General features: G+C 53.8%; 6 protein-coding genes across 6 annotated transcripts; 2 read left to right on the top strand and 4 right to left on the bottom strand.

The window, feature by feature from the left end:
* Nucleotides 1-699: 699 nt before the first annotated feature.
* On the bottom strand, nucleotides 700-4,891 carry UCRPA7_7507 (putative leucyl-trna synthetase protein; the record flags this gene model as incomplete). The annotated part of the gene is made up of 15 exons (XM_007920037.1): nucleotides 700-1,503; nucleotides 1,567-1,705; nucleotides 1,757-1,825; nucleotides 1,882-2,058; nucleotides 2,111-2,372; nucleotides 2,427-2,541; nucleotides 2,603-2,756; nucleotides 2,805-3,277; nucleotides 3,357-3,522; nucleotides 3,576-3,696; nucleotides 3,749-3,795; nucleotides 3,849-4,054; nucleotides 4,110-4,491; nucleotides 4,578-4,756; nucleotides 4,823-4,891. 15 exons carry the CDS (start codon nucleotides 4,889-4,891, stop codon nucleotides 700-702), a joined length of 3,363 nt encoding a protein of 1,120 aa, XP_007918228.1.
* A 594-nt stretch (nucleotides 4,892-5,485) lies between these two features.
* Nucleotides 5,486-6,014, top strand: UCRPA7_7506 (hypothetical protein; the record flags this gene model as incomplete). The annotated part of the gene is made up of 3 exons (XM_007920036.1): nucleotides 5,486-5,717; nucleotides 5,801-5,862; nucleotides 5,913-6,014. 3 exons carry the CDS (start codon nucleotides 5,486-5,488, stop codon nucleotides 6,012-6,014), a joined length of 396 nt encoding a protein of 131 aa, XP_007918227.1.
* Nucleotides 6,015-6,296: 282 nt separating this feature from the next.
* UCRPA7_7505 (putative ap-3 complex subunit sigma protein) lies at nucleotides 6,297-6,935 on the bottom strand (the record flags this gene model as incomplete). Its single annotated transcript, XM_007920035.1, has 2 exons — nucleotides 6,297-6,797; nucleotides 6,867-6,935. The coding sequence occupies 2 exons, from the start codon at nucleotides 6,933-6,935 to the stop codon at nucleotides 6,297-6,299; spliced, it is 570 nt and encodes a 189-aa protein (XP_007918226.1).
* A 648-nt stretch (nucleotides 6,936-7,583) lies between these two features.
* On the top strand, nucleotides 7,584-8,142 carry UCRPA7_7504 (putative mitochondrial iron uptake protein; the record flags this gene model as incomplete). Its single annotated transcript, XM_007920034.1, has 2 exons — nucleotides 7,584-7,763; nucleotides 7,879-8,142. 2 exons carry the CDS (start codon nucleotides 7,584-7,586, stop codon nucleotides 8,140-8,142), a joined length of 444 nt encoding a protein of 147 aa, XP_007918225.1.
* A 560-nt stretch (nucleotides 8,143-8,702) lies between these two features.
* UCRPA7_7503 (putative ef hand domain-containing protein) lies at nucleotides 8,703-12,946 on the bottom strand (the record flags this gene model as incomplete). The annotated part of the gene is made up of 5 exons (XM_007920033.1): nucleotides 8,703-8,732; nucleotides 8,787-9,522; nucleotides 9,599-12,588; nucleotides 12,667-12,818; nucleotides 12,919-12,946. The coding sequence occupies 5 exons, from the start codon at nucleotides 12,944-12,946 to the stop codon at nucleotides 8,703-8,705; spliced, it is 3,936 nt and encodes a 1,311-aa protein (XP_007918224.1).
* Nucleotides 12,947-14,199: 1,253 nt separating this feature from the next.
* Nucleotides 14,200-16,034, bottom strand: UCRPA7_7502 (putative tubulin alpha-b chain protein; the record flags this gene model as incomplete). The annotated part of the gene is made up of 7 exons (XM_007920032.1): nucleotides 14,200-14,428; nucleotides 14,486-14,909; nucleotides 14,964-15,494; nucleotides 15,563-15,638; nucleotides 15,703-15,729; nucleotides 15,858-15,898; nucleotides 16,010-16,034. The coding sequence occupies 7 exons, from the start codon at nucleotides 16,032-16,034 to the stop codon at nucleotides 14,200-14,202; spliced, it is 1,353 nt and encodes a 450-aa protein (XP_007918223.1).
* Nucleotides 16,035-17,016: the final 982 nt, after the last annotated feature.

Here is a 17,016-nt window from a genome sequence, read left to right as displayed (position 1 = left end):
ACTTGGAAAGTAGCCTGCAGTCAAGAGATTGGCCCGGTTTGGAGGAAAGTCTGGGCGGATGGATGGCCTAAGGCGAGGGCATGGCGACGACGTCCATGGTCTCAGTCTTGAGACGCGTCTCATGAACTGCAGGCCACGGAACATTTCCAACAACGGTCTGCACAATTGACAAAGCTCTTCACTGTCTCTCTTATCCCCAATCCTCGACTGACATGTTAATGTGAGAATTTTGGATGTCTTTAGCGGATCGATGATTGAAGCTGAACATAGACGCGTAGTGGCTTAGATGTTAGCGTCTTCCGCGCCGAAACTCGCCAAGCCAGGACAGTGCTTAGTTAACTACGCAGAGAGATCCGATCATCCTTGGTCCTCCTTATACGGCGATTGTTTGCACCTAGTAGACAATCTCCATCTGACACAATCATCGTTAATCCATCCACTTCAAAATGATACAGCAGTGTGTTCCATGATGATCTCAATTTTCTGATAGCATATGTGAAGCAGGCACAGAGACAGAGCCGGAGCTCTACTTTACTGCACAAAAGTCTCATTTAGGAAGAATGAAGCTGTCCCAAATCTATCTATCATACGAGAGGAAATGGCCCGGCATTTGACAGAATCCATAGAATCAAGCTTTTCGGAGCATTTACCCCTTCTACAGCAGTACATCAACAAATAAATAACCAAACAGCCACCCAATCATGCCGCGACATTGCTGAACGAGAAAGTTGGCGAGCCGGGAGTCGCTCCTTCGGCCGGGGAATCCACGTCGACCTCCTTGCCGCCATTCGTCAGGTCCTTGCCCTTCTTGCTGCCCTCCTCCACTAAGATGACCTCGACCGTCAAGAAGCCCGCCGAGCGCTTCAGACCAGGCGCCATATCCAAGAGGGTGCTCTGCTCGTTAAATGCCAGCTTGCGCGCCAGGACGACCGCAGGGTCCTCGCCCGCCTGCAGGCGCTTCTTCAGGGCCTGCACGAAAGGCATGGCCTTCTTCATCTCGCCCATCTTGGCGATGCGGCCGTTGAGCTCCTTGTCGTCGATGGAGCCCGCGCCCTTCCACACCTCGCCCACCAGCTCGATGTACTTCTCCTGCCACGCGGGGAACTTCTCGGTCGTGAAGATGGTCAGCTTCTTGGGCTGGCGCGGGTCGTAGGCGGTGGCCTTGCCCTTGGCCTTCCTCTTCAGCTGCGCAGCCTCGGCTGAGTTGATGCTGCTTGCCGTTGCGCGAACGTACTCACGCTCGGCAGTCAGGGCAGCTTCCGGAGCCGGCACAGTGGGGAACAGCTCGTACTGGATCGATCGTGGCTTGTTCAGGATCTCCAGCCAAATGTACTCGCACCAATGTGGTGCAATGACGGCCATGACCAGAGCCTGGAGCTCAATATATCTATAGATGAGATCCTTGTGGGGCTTGATACCGGCTGCGGTGCACGCCTCACGGTAGAAGTCTCTCGCACTGGTAAAATCGTAGTATGATGCCTTCAGGGCCAGCTTGTAGTTGGTCTGAGAAGTTGATTAGCGCCGATTTAACAGACTTGGAACTTGAACGGTGTTTTCGTAACTCACATCTTCGTAATTTTTTCTTGACTCATGAACCAGGGTGTTAAGCTCGTTGTTGAACAGCTTATCTTGGAATGAGTTCAGCTCTCCAGTTCGCAGTTCAGGATCTTTGACGATATCTTCGATCCATTCCTTATTGTTGTACCTATGAAACACAATTAGCATGTATCTTGACAGCAAAGCTCGAATCACGTACAGTCTCAGGACCGAGTTATCCGCAACATCTTCCTCAAAATTGGCATCGCTGATACCGTCACCAGCATCACTACAACCATCCATATTAGCATATAGTCTAGTACTAGGATCTGAATGTTCACTCACGCAAGGGCAATACGAGCAGCATCAGCACCATATTTCTTAACAGCATCGGCCAGCGTCATGAAATTGCCAGTTGACTTTGACATCTTGCTTCCATTCAGCAGCAAATGTCCGTTTGCTCGCACACCACGAGGCCAGTACTCCTGAGGGAAGAGAGCGATGTGGTTGTAGATGAAAAATCTGGAATAAGTCAGCAAAATTCGCACCTGCAGCATAGTTTTATGATACTCACGTCAAATGGTTGGGAATCAAATCCTTTCCGGACACTCTGAGATCCAGGGGGTACCAGTACTCAAAGCTTCTCCTCATCTGCTCCAGCTGCGCCTTCGGAATTTTAGACTTAGACAGAATATCGTCGCTGAGCTCTCTTCGGCAGAAGATGTAATCCCAGACCTCATCGATCATCTGCTCCGGCCCAACGTCTGCAAGGCCCTTCTCGCGACCGAACAGATCCTTGTGGAGGAAGTGGGCGATGGTATAGTATGACATATAGACTTTCATGGGTTAGCATATTACAGATGACACATTTCGGGACTTTGAAATCCTACTGGTGCTGTCTGACAGGGACTCGACAAGGAACTGCGGATCCCATGGCAGCTTGGATCCCAGTCCGTATGTCCTGGCGCATGCCCACTTGTTCAGCCAGTTAAGCACGCCGGTAAACTATCATATCAATATTAGTCATTTGCCATCGTTGGGCTGTGCGATCAGTGCAGCCACTTACAGCATGCTTGGTCTCCGAAGTGAAGGTGTTCAGGCCCTTGCCATCTTTGTTCTCAACCCACTCCAGAGCGGTGTCTCTCCAAGAAGGCTCGCCGTAATCCAGATACCACTGGTCCATCAAAGCGACGATGCATACATCTGCTGATCGACTCACTCTGCAGACGCATTAGTATGGATACCGCCTATGTATTAGGACCACGTACACTTTGTTCTCTGGCTCGGCATATGCGAATGCCTCATTGGCATCGATCAGCTGCTGTCGGACCTTCGGCTTCGCAGACTCAACGGACTCGCCCTTGAAGTCGCCCACCAGGAGCTTGCCACTGTAGTAGCCCTCCTTGTATGCCAACTCCTTGGCCTCGGCCAGGGGCTTGGTATCCTTGGGAGATGCAATCTTCAGCTTCTTCACCAGGAACGGGGCGCACAGGTTGCCGTAACTTGGAGTAGCAATGATTTCTGGAATCGAAAGCTCGGCCCACTCCTTCTTGATACCATAGTAGTCTGCCTTCTTTGCCAGATCCGTAACGGTAGCGTAGTCATCAGGGCTGTCTGATGGAACTGAAGTAACGACACCGGTACCCTTGGTTTCCAAGACGGTCTCCATGGGCAGGATATGGACCTTCTGGTGGATAGCGAGAGGCGCGTTCACTTGAGTTCCTATTATATCTGACCCGTGCTATTAAGAGCACGTCAGCACCACGAACTCCTAGTGTCCAATGTAGCCCTGAGTACAGATGCAAGAAATTTCCACTTACCAGATCAGCGACCTTCTGTGGCACGACAAAGTCCTTGTCCAAAATGCCTTGGAAAGCCATATTCCTTGCCGCGCGCTCTGTGATAACATAGTACTGATTTCCAGATGCCTTGTACACACCATATGACAGTTTAGGACCGACGAAGGCGCACGTTTGACCGTACATGCTATACAATGTGAGCTATACTTGCATTCAACCTTACTGCCATTCAATGCTTACGTTTCAGGTCGCAGAGTAGCAGCAACCAGGAAGACTGAAGAGTCAGCAGGCAGTTTGCCTTGGATTGACTCCGCGGCCTTTGGCGACCATTCAAGGACCTTGAGCTTCAAGGCAGTGTATTCTATTCCATCAGTGAGCATAATAGTGCTAAGATCTTGAACAAAGACTCGTACCTTGAGGACCAACTCCCTCGCCTTCTGATCTGTCGTGGTCCATGCATCTAACGAAAAAGTCAGCCTGCTGTGTTGCGATTCCGTACTCAACTACTCTTACGGCTGGCCATCCTTGATGCTGTAAATAGTATATCTCTTGCCGAACTTAACCTTGTTCAGCTCCTTCAGGCGGATCATCTGCCACCTAACAAAGGCATCGTAGTATGGATTCGCATCGGTGGTGACGAATTGCCTTCGCCAGTCGACTCTCGCACCAAAGTTGGTCAGGTCTCGCTTGCACAAGGGAGGGAAAAATTCCAGCCAGTACTACCACCACTCGTCAGCTTCTTTCGCAACGTCTCCAGCTTGATACTCATCATACCTGGGGGTCCGCAAAGAGGTGGATCTCCTGCTTCGGAATGCCAATCGCCTCCATGATTTGCCACTGATACTTGAGCTTGACGGTCTTTGCGGCCGCCTTACCCTTCTTGGCTGAGAACTTTGTCGGGTCCTCCTTGGTCTGCTTCGGGGCGGCAGCGGCAGGCTCCTCAACGACGACCTCCTCCTCTTCCGTGTAGTTCTCAAAGTCGCGGCCGAACTTGGCCACCTCGTCTGTGATCTTGTCGGCGCTGGCCTTGATGGGCATGCCGGTGCAGTGGTAGCCCAGGGGCCACAGGGCCCGCTTGCCCTGCATTCGCGAGAACCCGGTGGTGAACTCGATCTTACTAACGCTGAAGGCGTGGCCGACGTGGAGGGTGCCGTTCCTATAGCTCTTGTCAATTCCTGTTCGTGCCCGTGAAACCCCCCTAGTATCCCCTGTGACTCCAAGCAGGTCGGAAAGTGAACTAACATGTAGGGATACGCAATAGTTCCGAAGAATTTGGGGTATTTCTCCCTCAGCTGGGCGGCACTGAGCTCATTGAGGGCAACCTCCTCGATCGTGGGGGCGTCAGACTGAAAGACGCGGTCCTCCTCCCATTTGAGTTGGTACTTCTTCTCGATCGCAATAAGGGTGTCGCGCTTTTCGGTCTGGAGAGGAAAAGGGTGAGTCAATAAGTTATTAGAATAAGAAGAAGCAGCATTGGGTGAACGTACGCCTTTCAGCTCCTTTGTCTTGGAAATTGCCAGGGCCTCGATGGCCTTGGCAGCAGCGCTTGTCGCCATGTTCGTCTCTAAGTGAGTGCTTCTTGTATGTGGTTTCTCGCGAGTCTCTAGATGGAAGGCTGGGAAGGCTGAATCTTTATGCTCGACTGTCTCCTGGACAATTGAGTCACAAGGCCGTTGTCAGTTATCGTGGCTCGATGTTTGGCCCGTCTTACTTTCGCAACCTCGAGGGAGCGGAGGGTTGGGGTGTGTGGTCCTCGAAATAGCAGGTGGTGTTTGAAGGTGTTATTTTGAGTCACCCGAACCAAGCCGTCAAAATTTCTGTGACGGGGAGGTTTGGGCAATGCGTGGCGGGGCACGCGGGGTTCTTCCTCAATTACGGGACAGAGGGGCAGGGACACACGGCAAAATGCAGCAGGGCGGTGAGAGCACAGACACACCACACACCCCCAAGCTGGTCTGACCTTGTCACTGTGGCGCACGCATCTCAAAGTTCAGAGGCGTCCATCTAGCGAGACTAACAATTCTCACGCCTCGGGCCTCTCATATCAAATCTTCATCTCAGGCTCCCTTCTCACCACCGTCCATGCACCCACAACGGCCATTGAGCCAGAGTTAGCAGTTATCCCGGTCCCGGACAGCATCTCAATCGTCATGCTTCCCACTCTCATCCGGCGCACGGCAGCCGCCAGCTCCAAGACGCCGCAGTGGAAAATCCTGGCGGCTCTTCACCCGCCCAAGAAAGTCTGGCCGCCCGACTTCTCCAAGCTCACACACCAGGAACAGCTCCGGTACGAAAAGAAGTACAAGCGTAGGGTTCTGCTGGCCACGGCTCGGCCCAGATTCATCAAGTACACCAAGCTGGCTCAGTTGTTCGCGATCACATGTGAGTCAGGAGAGCTTCGTGTTGCTCATGCATGAGGATGTGCATGAAAGATATGTTACTAATCTTCTAATCCACCGTCACAGTTGTTATCGTCTATACTGTTCTGTTTATGGACTTGAGCACCGAGGGTCAGCCATTTGACGGTGTAAGCGCAGTCTCCAATGACAACAGAGATGGTTCACTGACAATGCCTAGTTCCGGAAGTGGTTTTGGGAGTCATTGGGATTCAAATACGTCTCGCAGAAGCCCCCTGAGGGCCGCGCGAAGAGGTTCGATCCCATCACGCGCACTCCATAGGTCCATTGATGCTCTCAATGGACCTCTGTATATCTATCCTGTCTTGTATATCTACATTGCGCATCAAAGCGGCGTCTCGGTTGGGAGGCATACCCAGGGCATATTATAGCGTAGTTCTCTTTGAATCGAGTTACACTCTCCCTCCTCGTTTGACGCGTCTTCCTATCCATCTTGCATCGGGTTGAAGAGTCGCCTGTGTGTTGACTTGCCGGCCAAATTTCGATGATGACGTGTCCCCAACATGATTTAGGTTTTTCTAACATCTCACAACTCGAAACCCTGTCATCTGGTGGTCCAGACGAAGTTGGCGCCCATGTTACCCAAGCCCGCACCAAGCCCAGACCCTCGACTCTCATTGACAGGCCTCTTCGCAACCGCGCCCTGCGCCCTCACCCCAGAGACTATCCTATCCAGATTCGTCTCAATCACCACGCCCCCCACAATCATCTCCCCCAGCGTGGCATGCAGCGTCTCAAAGTTGAAGATCAGGTCCAGCTCGCACACGTTCTCAAACAGCTTGTCGAGCGCCTCGACATAGACCTGGATCAGGTCGATCAGCGCGAGCGGCGACTCGGTCGAGGTGGAGATGATGATGAAGAAGAGCGTCGCGTAGTGGCGGTACGTCACGAGCGAGGGCACATCGTTGTGCGGCTCCGAGGAGGAGTGGGACGTCCCCGAGGCGGCGAGCAGCGGTGGCAGCGGCAGGAAGTTGCAAGACCCGGAGGGCCGGTTGGAGACGAGGGTGAAGATCTCGGAGATGAGGCGCTGCTGGATGCTGGTGTCCTGTAGCAAGATGGTTTCAGTATAAGCATTGCGCCGGCGAAGTCAAGAGAGATGGGTATGGAGACGAACCAGTTGAGTGTAAAACTTGGTCAGCCGCGGCTGGCCCTGGCCGTTGAAGACCAGGAAAGCATTGATCATTATGAGGGACCTTCTTCAACCGTACATAGTCTAGACGGAGAACTGAAGAGCGAGAAAAGAGCGCCCTGAAGAGCACCGAGCAAGTCGTAGAGGAGCACCCCGACTTGTTGTAGAGGAAGGCAACGAGCAATTGAACTGCCCGCTGTTGTAGTCACACACACCAGGCCGGGCGGGCTGTAGTGGGGTCGGACAGCCCGGATTACGTTTGTGCACAGACCATTGGAGGGCCGTTGGAACCTTGAGAACCTTGAAAGAGCTCTGGAAGCTCTGATGTGGGGCTCTAGACCTGCAGCTCCCTGTAATTATACCTTAACAGCTCTGACTGGACTGTCGTATACGGTAGTATCCTGCATCACATCATTCCCTGAACCTCTCCAATTCCAAACTCTCTCGTTCGACAAAGACGAAATCAACCTCCCGATCGTTCAATTCAGGCCATTCTACCTCCTCAGAATGTCACGAGCGTCTGTCCCCCGCGTTTCACGTCTCATCACTCGCAATGTGAATGTGCGACAGCAGAGCCTCTCCGGCCTGACCTCCCGCCGGACAGCCTCACTCCGGCCCTCGATCGTCCTCCTATCCCGGTCAATGGCCTCACAAAACCACGCCCGCTTCCTATCAACCGCCTCGTCACTCCATAAGGGTCTAATGCCCGAGTCCGACGACCCACCGCCACCACAGTCCGTTCCCGAAAGCAAGGCCGAGGCACACGCTGCCGAGATCAGCGAAGGCCAGTACCACGAGCTAGCGGACGAATACCTCGAGACGATCCTCTCCAAGTTCGAAGAGCTCGCCGACGAGCGGGAAGACGTCGACGTCGAGTTCGCCGTATGTTCTTCCCTTCCCTTCCCTTCCCTTCCATCCCTCTCCTTCTCCGTCCCTCCCCAAAGCCCCCAAATTTCCCTTGGAACAAAGCCAACCACTAACATCCATGCCTACCAAGGCCGGCGTCCTCACCGTCTCCTTCTCCTCCATCGGCACCTACGTGATCAACAAGCAGCCACCCAACAAGCAGATCTGGCTGTCCTCGCCCAAGTCCGGCCCCAAGCGCTACGACTGGGCCGTCGTCGGCGAGGGCCAGGACCAGAAGGGCGGCACCGCCGCCGGCGACTGGATCTACCTGCGCGACGGCAGCACGCTCAACGACCTCTTCCTCGAGGAGCTGGCGGTGGACCTTAGCATGCCCCAGCCCAACTACGGCGAGTGAATGACGGAGAGTGGACAAGTTTCTCGGAAAATTTTCAATTCGGAAGTGCACACTCCGATTTTTCAAGACGAGGGATTGGCGTTTTATTGCACCACGGAAGCCGGTCCGTGGATTGTATTCTAATGGCAAGGTCTACTATGGTCGCGGGAGTTTCTTGAAGATATCGCTGATACAGCCTGTTGGCAAAATAACTTGGACGAGAAGCTTTCTTTCACGTCTGAATCTACGGCATGATGCATCGGCTATACACTCCTCACAGCGGAGTTCAAGGAAGCACGTAATCACATGCAACTTGGGTTTCAACGGCAGCTTCATAGACATATATGAAGAGACACAAACATACTATACATTAGGTACTGTATGCACGCTAGAAAATGAGCCCCATCTCCCCTCAAGAGGAATGAATAAGAAAAATTCAATTTGCCAACCAATGCAGAGAAAAGGGGACGGGGTGTGAGTAAGAAGACACGGTGTAGTGGTATAGAAAAACATCCTTCCAACGGACGGCCCTCCTTCTATCCCATCCTATCTAGCTTGCTTGCCACACATGCATATGCAGATTAGGACTGGCTTGCCAAGTAGTTCGCCGCCTACGAGGGTTTAGCTAAGTGAAGGACAGATCGTCAATTCAGGGGTTAACTCACTCTTTCCAAATTATAATCGTACTTCTCGAGCGCACTCAGCGCATCTGTCCGGCTGTAGCCCATACTTGTGAGGTTCTTGAGAATTGGATCGTCATGTTCGCCCTCCTGAGTCAGCGCCCTACCAATTTCTGGCCGCTGGGCGCTTTCTTGCGCGGGGGGAGCGTTTGCTGTGGTGGGAGAAGCAGCCGGCGCATCGTCAAGGCTAGCGAAGATGGCGTCCCAGTCATGGCTCTCTGGAGGGTTCGGCCCCTTGCCTGCTACGCCGGCAGGTTGGGCTGTGCTAGCGGTAGAGGCGCCCAGATTCGAAGTAGCCGCAGAATTGCTACCCAGACTAGCGAAATCATAACTGCTGTCTGTTCCAAATGGTGCATTTGGCCCCGTAGCCCCAGACGGACCTGTTGTAGATTCACTCTTGATGGTAGACTGACTAGCGGGAGGAGAGCTATCAAACACCGGATTGAAGTCATCGAGTCCAGATCGAGAGATAGTCTGGAAGTCATCGGCCTCAGAACCTTCCTTAGCATCCTCTAGGTCTGCGAATTCATCGTCAAGATCGTCAAAGGCAGAGGGCTGCTTGGACGCCGGAGGTGGCGCAGGCTGGCTGGCTGCAGTGGGTGCAGTGTTGGTAGTGGTGCTCAAGGGAACAGGTGACGGCTCAGGGAATGCACCTGGTGGTGCCGCTGCCCCAAAGATATCATCTGCATCGGTATTCGGCGGAGGAGAGAGAGGTTTGGCACTAGAAACCGTTAGATAAAATTCCTGGACCTTCCGTCCGACACAAAGAAGCATTAATTCCACCAGACAAAACATACCTAGTTATTTCAGGAGAGCTGGTCGCAGGCACGGGTGTCCCCTGGTCAATAGCAGCCTTGGTTAAAGTAGGAGAGCTAGCTTGCGCAGATCCCTTTCCAGTAGGCGGGCTTGCTGGGGCAAAGTCGTCCTCGAATCCACCCTTGTCGTCGTCAGAATCAGACTCCTCGTCATCCCTCTCCAGCTCCGAGATGGGCGGAAACTCGGTGTTGAAAGCAGAAAAGCCTTTCACAGGTTCTGCACTAGACTTTTCTGCATTCTTTGCCGGGTTTGAGGCTTTGAAGCTAGCAAATGCCGACTCAAAGTCCTCCTTGGCCTTTGCCTGGTCTACAGCAGAGAAGGCATCAGATGTTGCCGTTGGAGCAGCATCTTCGGCCTTGATATCATTTGTGATGGTTGGCGCGCCAAATGCAGGCTCCGGTGCGACACCGTTGCTGGCGGACGTAGCTTCAGAGGCCTTCACTTCGCTCGGAGACGATGCTGACGCGAAGCTTTGACCTGTAGCTGTCGCCTCGAGGGGCGCGGCCGAGGGGGTCTCGAGAGCAGGGGTCTCAGGACCTAGCCTACTCATAGGTGGTGACACCTGTGTCGAGCTGGTCAGGGACTCGGTGGGATCGCCAAAGGGCAAGAAGCTCGGGCTCATCTGTCTCGACTCTGGCGGAGCTGGGGGTTGCTCAACCGTCAAGGTGGGCTGCCGACTCACATTAGGCGTGGTAGACGTAGCCGGAGTGGCAAACGAACCAGTACTCGTAACCGAAGTCCCTGTGTTCTGCGGCTTGAAGCTTGTAGCAGGAGGCGGAGTGCTGGACGGGAAGGATGGCCCAAAGACATCGTCAAAAGACTTGTCATTGAACGTCTTCGCGCCAGGGCTGGCAAATGCCCCCATGATATCCGTGCTTCCCGTCCTCCGGAAGAAGGGGTTGTTGGCGCTTGCGCTGCTAGGCGCAGGACTCGCGACTTGCGGCGGAGGAACGGCGGCGGGCGGTGGAGGGCTTTGACTAAGTTGACGAGCAAGCTCTTCGTTCTCCTTTGTTAGCTCTTCAGCCTCAGTCTTCAGTTTCTCCCTCTCTGCCTCATTTGTAGCAAGTTGCTTCTTGTTGATCGCAACTAGGCCCTTTTGCTGCCGGGCTTCTGACCTCAATTTCTCGATTTGAGGTTTCAATGCAGCAACCTCTGCATTGACAGCACGAATGCGCTCCTTGAGGTTTGCGTTCTCTTGCTGATCAGCTTGCAAAGCAGCAAGGACGGTGCGGTGTTGGTTCTGCAGGTCCTGGTATGTTCCATCGAGCACCATCATTTCGCTTGATATCTTCTTGGTGTCATTTCGTGCATTGGTTAGTTGTTCCTGCAGAGACCGCACATCTTTGGCTTCTTTCTCATAGAGGGCACGTAGCTGCGCTAGACGTTGCTCAAAATTCTTCTTTTGAGCGCTAGCCTGGTTGAGTTCGTTCTGGCTTGCAGACCGTTGACCCTGCACATCTTGCATTTGTTTAGACAAAGATCCAATCTGGTTTGACAGATTGGCCAGCTCGGCAGTGTCGTTGGTCAACTTCTTACTAATCTCCGGATCAGCGTCTCCTAGCAGATCATCAGAAGCAGATGGTTGGGCAGGTGACGGTCTCGGGAATGCACCTGCGGAACCTTGCGAGTCTCCGGTGGCTTGGGGAATGATACTACGGCCAAAAGATGACGATGGAATGAATGGCTTGAAGGTGTTATTGGCTGTTGGCGACGGCCGAACAGGCGATCCAGGGGCGACTGGGCTGGCAGCACCTGCAAAGTGGTCGTTCGGAGGATTTGAGCTTCCCGTCGCCATAGCACTCTGTACTGGAGCTGGCGGTGTAGGAGAGGAATCCAGTCCAAACAGATCATCCAGAGCAGATACAGGCTTCGGCGGCGGCGGTGGTTGCACCGGTGCTGGCTGAGGAGCCGGGGCATCGAAGGGCCCTGGTGCTGTTGCTGGTGGAGGCCGTGCCAGGCCCCGAAGGCTAGGGGGCATGAGATTTGCCGGCAGGGTCGCCGGGAGTGTGTTCTGGCCGTCCCTCCTGCTCCGCTGTTGCCGGATCAGATACATAGCAACGGCAAACTCATCCTTGTTCAGGCGGCCCTCGCAGCGGATATCCGCAAGATCCCAAATCTGAGCTAATGTGTCCTCGGGAAGATTGCTTTGGCTAAGAAATGGGACGGCCTCCTCGCCAGTGATAAATCCCTTTCTTGTCTTGTCTAGATCGTCGTACAGGGCATCAAATCGAGTCTTGTCAGCAGGAGTAATCAACCACGCATCGCCAGTTGACTGCGAAGCTAGAGGTGATCGAACATGTGCACCGAGAGGGGAACCGGTCCGCATCTGCACCTGATGACCAGCCTGTCCACTGAGTTGCCGGGGAATAGCTGACAACGGTGCCGTACCCGTAGTTTGAGGGCTTTGTGGCCTCGCACCAGCAACCGGGCCTCGTCGGGTCGCCGCTTCGTAGAGAGCTGCAGGCAGTATAGTAGGCAGGCCCCTTAGTGTCCCAGTCTTCATGCTTGTCAGCAAGTGCATAGCAATCACAAACTCCGTGAGCACTAGTGCACCCCTCTGCTCCGTATCGGCCAGCTGCCAGATGCGTCCCAAGACCTCGTTCGGCAGTCCGGACTTCTCAAAGATCTGCTTCGCTTGGTCCCCTGGGAGCAGGCTGCCAGCCTGGAGCGGCTGCCGCTCAAACAGGCCGGCGTATTGCGCGACTTTCTCCGGGGTCAGGGGCGGAATCCGAATAGGACCGTTTCCTGTGCCCTGTGCAGAGATCGGCTGCGCAATAGGACCGGTAGGGACTGGGGCGAGTGGTGGGGGAGCGGGCGTGAAGCCATCGAACCGCGGGATCGGACCCTGTTGAAGAGCTATCTCGGGAGTGGGCTCGCGGCCAGCCTGGGCGTGGCCGATCAGGCGCAGGACGATGCCAAAGCCAGCGGGGGTAAGGAAACCGCGGTTCTCTTTGTCTGCAATCTGCCATATCTGTCGTGTCGATTTGTGTCAGCCCGTGCCTCCCGAGAGCATTTCCCAAGTTGAGCGCGTATGCCGCTGTAAACTGACCTCGCCCAGTACCCTCGAGTCCAACCTTGTCTTCTCAAAGAACTTGACGGCAATCTCTCCCGTCACGACACCGACATTATCCGTGTCTGCTTGCCGAAAGAGCTGGCCGTAGACTCGCTTCTCTTCAGGCGTGAGATTGAGGTTCGGCGCCCCTAGAAATACGAGCATGTTGTTAGCGCCTCGAGGCCTGCTGGCTTGGACTACTCGCGGGCGCAGAGAAAGCCCAGAGCAGCTGTTATTGAATATACACACCTGCGTCGACAGTGCTGGCTTCCGCCATCGTTATGATGGAGGCCTAGCAGCCAAGCTGGATGTCGCAAGCTGTCAATGTGCTGGTAGCAGCGGCAATGGAAGCTTCGGTCGGAGCCTACACTAGCTTGCGTAATGCAGCAGTCAATTGGGTGCCTGTGCGATCCCTCAGATGAGGCCGGGATTGTCTAACCAGCAGGTTCTAAAAGGGCAGCAGTCGACGCAATACAACTCGGAGGATGCAGGCAGTCGAGCTGGTGGACGTTGATGACGATGTGTTGTGTTTCTCGGCGTTGAAGTTCGAAGGCTGGGGAACCAAGTCGCTAACTGAGTTGAGGTAAGGTCGTGGTGCAGATTGGTGGTCGTCCAGCTCTCTCGCTGTTAGTTAACCAATATTATCCACCTCCCCGGTCTAGTAAGCTCCGGGTTCGATGCTGGCAATGCTGGCTTCTGCACAGACGCCATGGGCGGAACAAGCCGACGAGCGGGAAGCAAGCTGCTACCAGATTTACTGCAACTCAGCTAACGTTAACTGTAGGTCTTGTTAGTTAGTTAAACCTTCCCTACCTGGAGTGGACAGTGCGTCCTGTCTCAGTCACGCGGGACGGCGGCGCCTCCTGATGAACACTGGCACCAGTCAGGCCGCAGCATGCAGCATACTGCAAACCTACCGGTACTCGTCTGCCCGTTGCAATATAACGATTGGCGCAGGCACATGTACGGCATGCCAGAGCTGCATATCCACATATGCGGAGTGCGTCCAGGTGTTGCTACCCAGCTCCCTAACTGGTAGGGGTTCTCAAAAGACACCTAAGATGTAGTCGCTCCATACGCCCCTATCCCAGCTTGATTGAACTCAACCCGAAGATGCTGTATCTGTATAGATCAAGCTTGTACATCATCTACCTTCCACCACATGACTACGTATGAAGTTGACAGTGAAGCCACATTGTATTACCCAGTCAATCAAGACATTGTCGTACGGAGGCCAGTTTCAGCTATGGCATGTTTTACTCCCAGAAAGACTACAGCAGGAGGGAACCTCTTTGATCCATCAATATCATTTTATGTCATGATTAAAATCTGGCTATCTCCATTCTGACTCCAACAAAGAAAAGAAGACCATCATCTACTCTCCCACGTTTCAATGTCCACCATGCCCAGATGACGGACAACAAGTAACTTGTCAAGAGAAAGATAGTGGCCTTGAGAGACTCGGCGAGCGTCACAGGGCGGGGTATGTCCTTCAAGAGAGAACTACGCATTCGCAACACGGCTCCAACTTTAGTACTCAGCCTCGATATCACCCTCGTCACCCAGCGAGTCGGTCGCAACCTCCTCGTAATCACGCTCCAGAGCAGCCAGATCCTCACGAGCCTCGGAGAACTCGCCTTCCTCCATACCCTCACCAACGTACCAGTGGACGAAGGCACGCTTGGAGTACATGAGATCGAACTTGGAGGACAGAGCAGACCAAGCCTCAGCAATGGCAGTGGTGTTGGAAAGCATGCAGCTAATGCCAAATTAGTCTTCGTCATTCATCTAGCAGAGAGGATTGAGATAAACTTACACAGCACGGTTGACCTTGGCCAGGTCGCCGTTGGGGACCATGCGTGGGGGCTCGAAGCAGATACCGAGCTTGAAGCCAGTCGGGCACCAGTCGACAAACTGGATGGTGCGCTTGGTCTTAAGAGTAGCAACAGCGGCGTGAGCATCCTTGGGGACAACGTCACCGCGGTACAGCAAGCAAGTTGCCATGTACTTTCCGTGCCGGGGGTCGCACTTGACCATCTGGTTGTTGGGCTCGAAGCAAGACATGGTCATCTCCTGGACGGAGTTGGCCTCGTGGGCAGCCTTGGCAGCAGAGATGACTGGTGCGTAAGCAACCAGAGGGAAGTGGATGCGGGGGTACGGGACAAGGTTGGTCTGGAATTCGTTCAGATCGACGTTGAGGGAGCCATCGAAACGGAGAGAGGCAGTGATGGAAGAGACCACTATGAAAAGAGTTAAATATTTTTTCAGGCAAACAGCGGATCATGATACCATACCCTGAGCAATCAAACGGTTCAGGTTAACGTAGTTAGGACGCTCGAGACCGAGATTTCGGCGGCAGATGTCGTAGATAGCCTCGTTGTCAACCATGAAAGAGCAGTCGGCGTGCTCGAGAGTGGTGTGGGTGGTCAGGATGGAGTTGTAGGGCTCAACAACGGATGTCGCGGTTTGAGGAGCAGGGTAGACACAGAACTCCAGCTTGCTCTTCTTGCCGTAATCAACGGAGAGACGCTCCATCAGCAGAGCACCGAAACCAGAACCGGTACCACCACCGAAGGAGTGGAAGACCAGGAAGCCCTGGAGACCGGCACAGCTGTCGGCAACACGGCGGATCTTGTCCAAAACCTGGTCGATAAGCTCCTTGCCGACGGTGTAGTGACCTCGGGCGTAGTTGTTGGAAGCATCCTCCTTGCCGGTGACCATGTACTCGGGGTGGAACAGGCTGCGGTAGGGGCCGGTGCGGACCTCGTCGACGACATTGGGCTCAAGATCACAGTAGATGGTTCGGGGGACGAATTTGCCCTGGCCTGTAAGATGAAACAGTTTGTTAGCGGTTGACAGGAATTACAATGATTGATGTCGAGTTGATGCCTACCAGTCTCGGAGAAGAAGGTGCTGAAACCATGATCAGGGTCAGCGGCCTTGCGCTCCTCGGTCAGGTAACCATCGGGCTACACAGCGTGAACGCGTCAGTACATATCACACATATTGATAACGGAGCGCATCAAGACATACCTGGATACCGTGCTCGAGGCAGTAAAGCTACAATGAGATCGAGGTCAGTGATTCGAGGGTCTATCAAATTGGCCAATCCTAGTGGGGCGGCGGGTGTGCATTGTTGAACTGGCCAAAAGTGCCCAGCAACAACGGCCAAACAGTGTGAACCTTACCTCCCAGCAAGAGTTGGCGATCTGGCAACCAGCCTGGCCGACTGTGAGGCAGAAAAGTCAGTATACGGGTCCCTCGGCAGCTCGATGTTGGTGGTGTGGCCATTATGCGGTGAGGGACGCGCCACGGTCGGGAAGAGGGCGATAGTGCTCACCGTTGATGCTGATAATCTCACGCATGTTTGCAGCTGTCGGGGAGAATCCTGCAAGTAGCTTCGGGGAAAGGAATTAGAGATACAGTCGAAGCAGGTCGATACAAGACAGCCCGAGTGTTTATTGGGGGATTTGGTGATGATGAGGGTTGAAGGAGAAATTACTGCAGCCTGGGACTGCAGGGTGCACTTTGTGGTGAGGTGGGGGGAAATTTGTGCTGGACAGGGGCAGAAGGGGCAGAAGGGGCACACACGTCCGTATCAGGCGAAGCGTCCCTGCGCTGCGCTGCACGGGCGTCGCTTTTGTTGATATGACGGTTGCCCCCTTTGGACTAAACCGCGTCGCTCTTTCCCTCCCCCTTGTAGCGCGTTATGCCACTTACCTATCACTCCCTCCACAGAGGAAGAGAGACCACTATTAGCCTGTTACTGCAGTTAGCGTTAGGTAAGCAGCTCTCCCTCGTCAACAATGGCTGCGCCATACCGTTCGTGTGGGGAAGCGAGGGAAGGCACCACCCCTACTACTCGAGTAAGACAGGTCTTATCGCCGAGTGCTGGTTCGGGCTGATAAACAACATCAACATCAATAGATTTCCATAATGTTCATCACTAGGCAGACATGTTCCTGGCGTTCAAAGGTCTCTCACATCAAGCAGTTAGGCAGACAGATAAACACAGCAAACCAAAGCTTGTCATACCAAATACAGCTCCGGAGTTTTGCTCAATCATTGGCATTGCCATTCAGGCGGTCAAGCAACCCGGGAAAAAAATAATGCTCACTCAAGATTCTGGTTTTCACTAACTCGAATAGGAGCGCAACCTCCGCAAACTTACCTTACTCATCAATGTGCACTTGAGAACTCCTACAAGTAGACGGGCCTCCTTGGAATAACTCTAGCCCTCTCGGGCCCATACATTTGTCATCTACCCAAGTCTACCTCGCTATCAAGTCACACCTCTCCTCGTGTCTCTTCGGCCTCACTTGCGTGACCAACCAATTTCTTTGGTGC

This window comes from Phaeoacremonium minimum (assembly GCF_000392275.1).
Source record: "Phaeoacremonium minimum UCRPA7 unplaced genomic scaffold PA7_03_scaffold_538, whole genome shotgun sequence".
Classification (NCBI taxonomy): Eukaryota; Fungi; Ascomycota; class Sordariomycetes; order Togniniales; family Togniniaceae; genus Phaeoacremonium; species Phaeoacremonium minimum.
The sequence above is the reverse complement of the archived record's forward strand: the minus strand, read 5'-3'. Positions and strand labels throughout refer to the sequence as shown.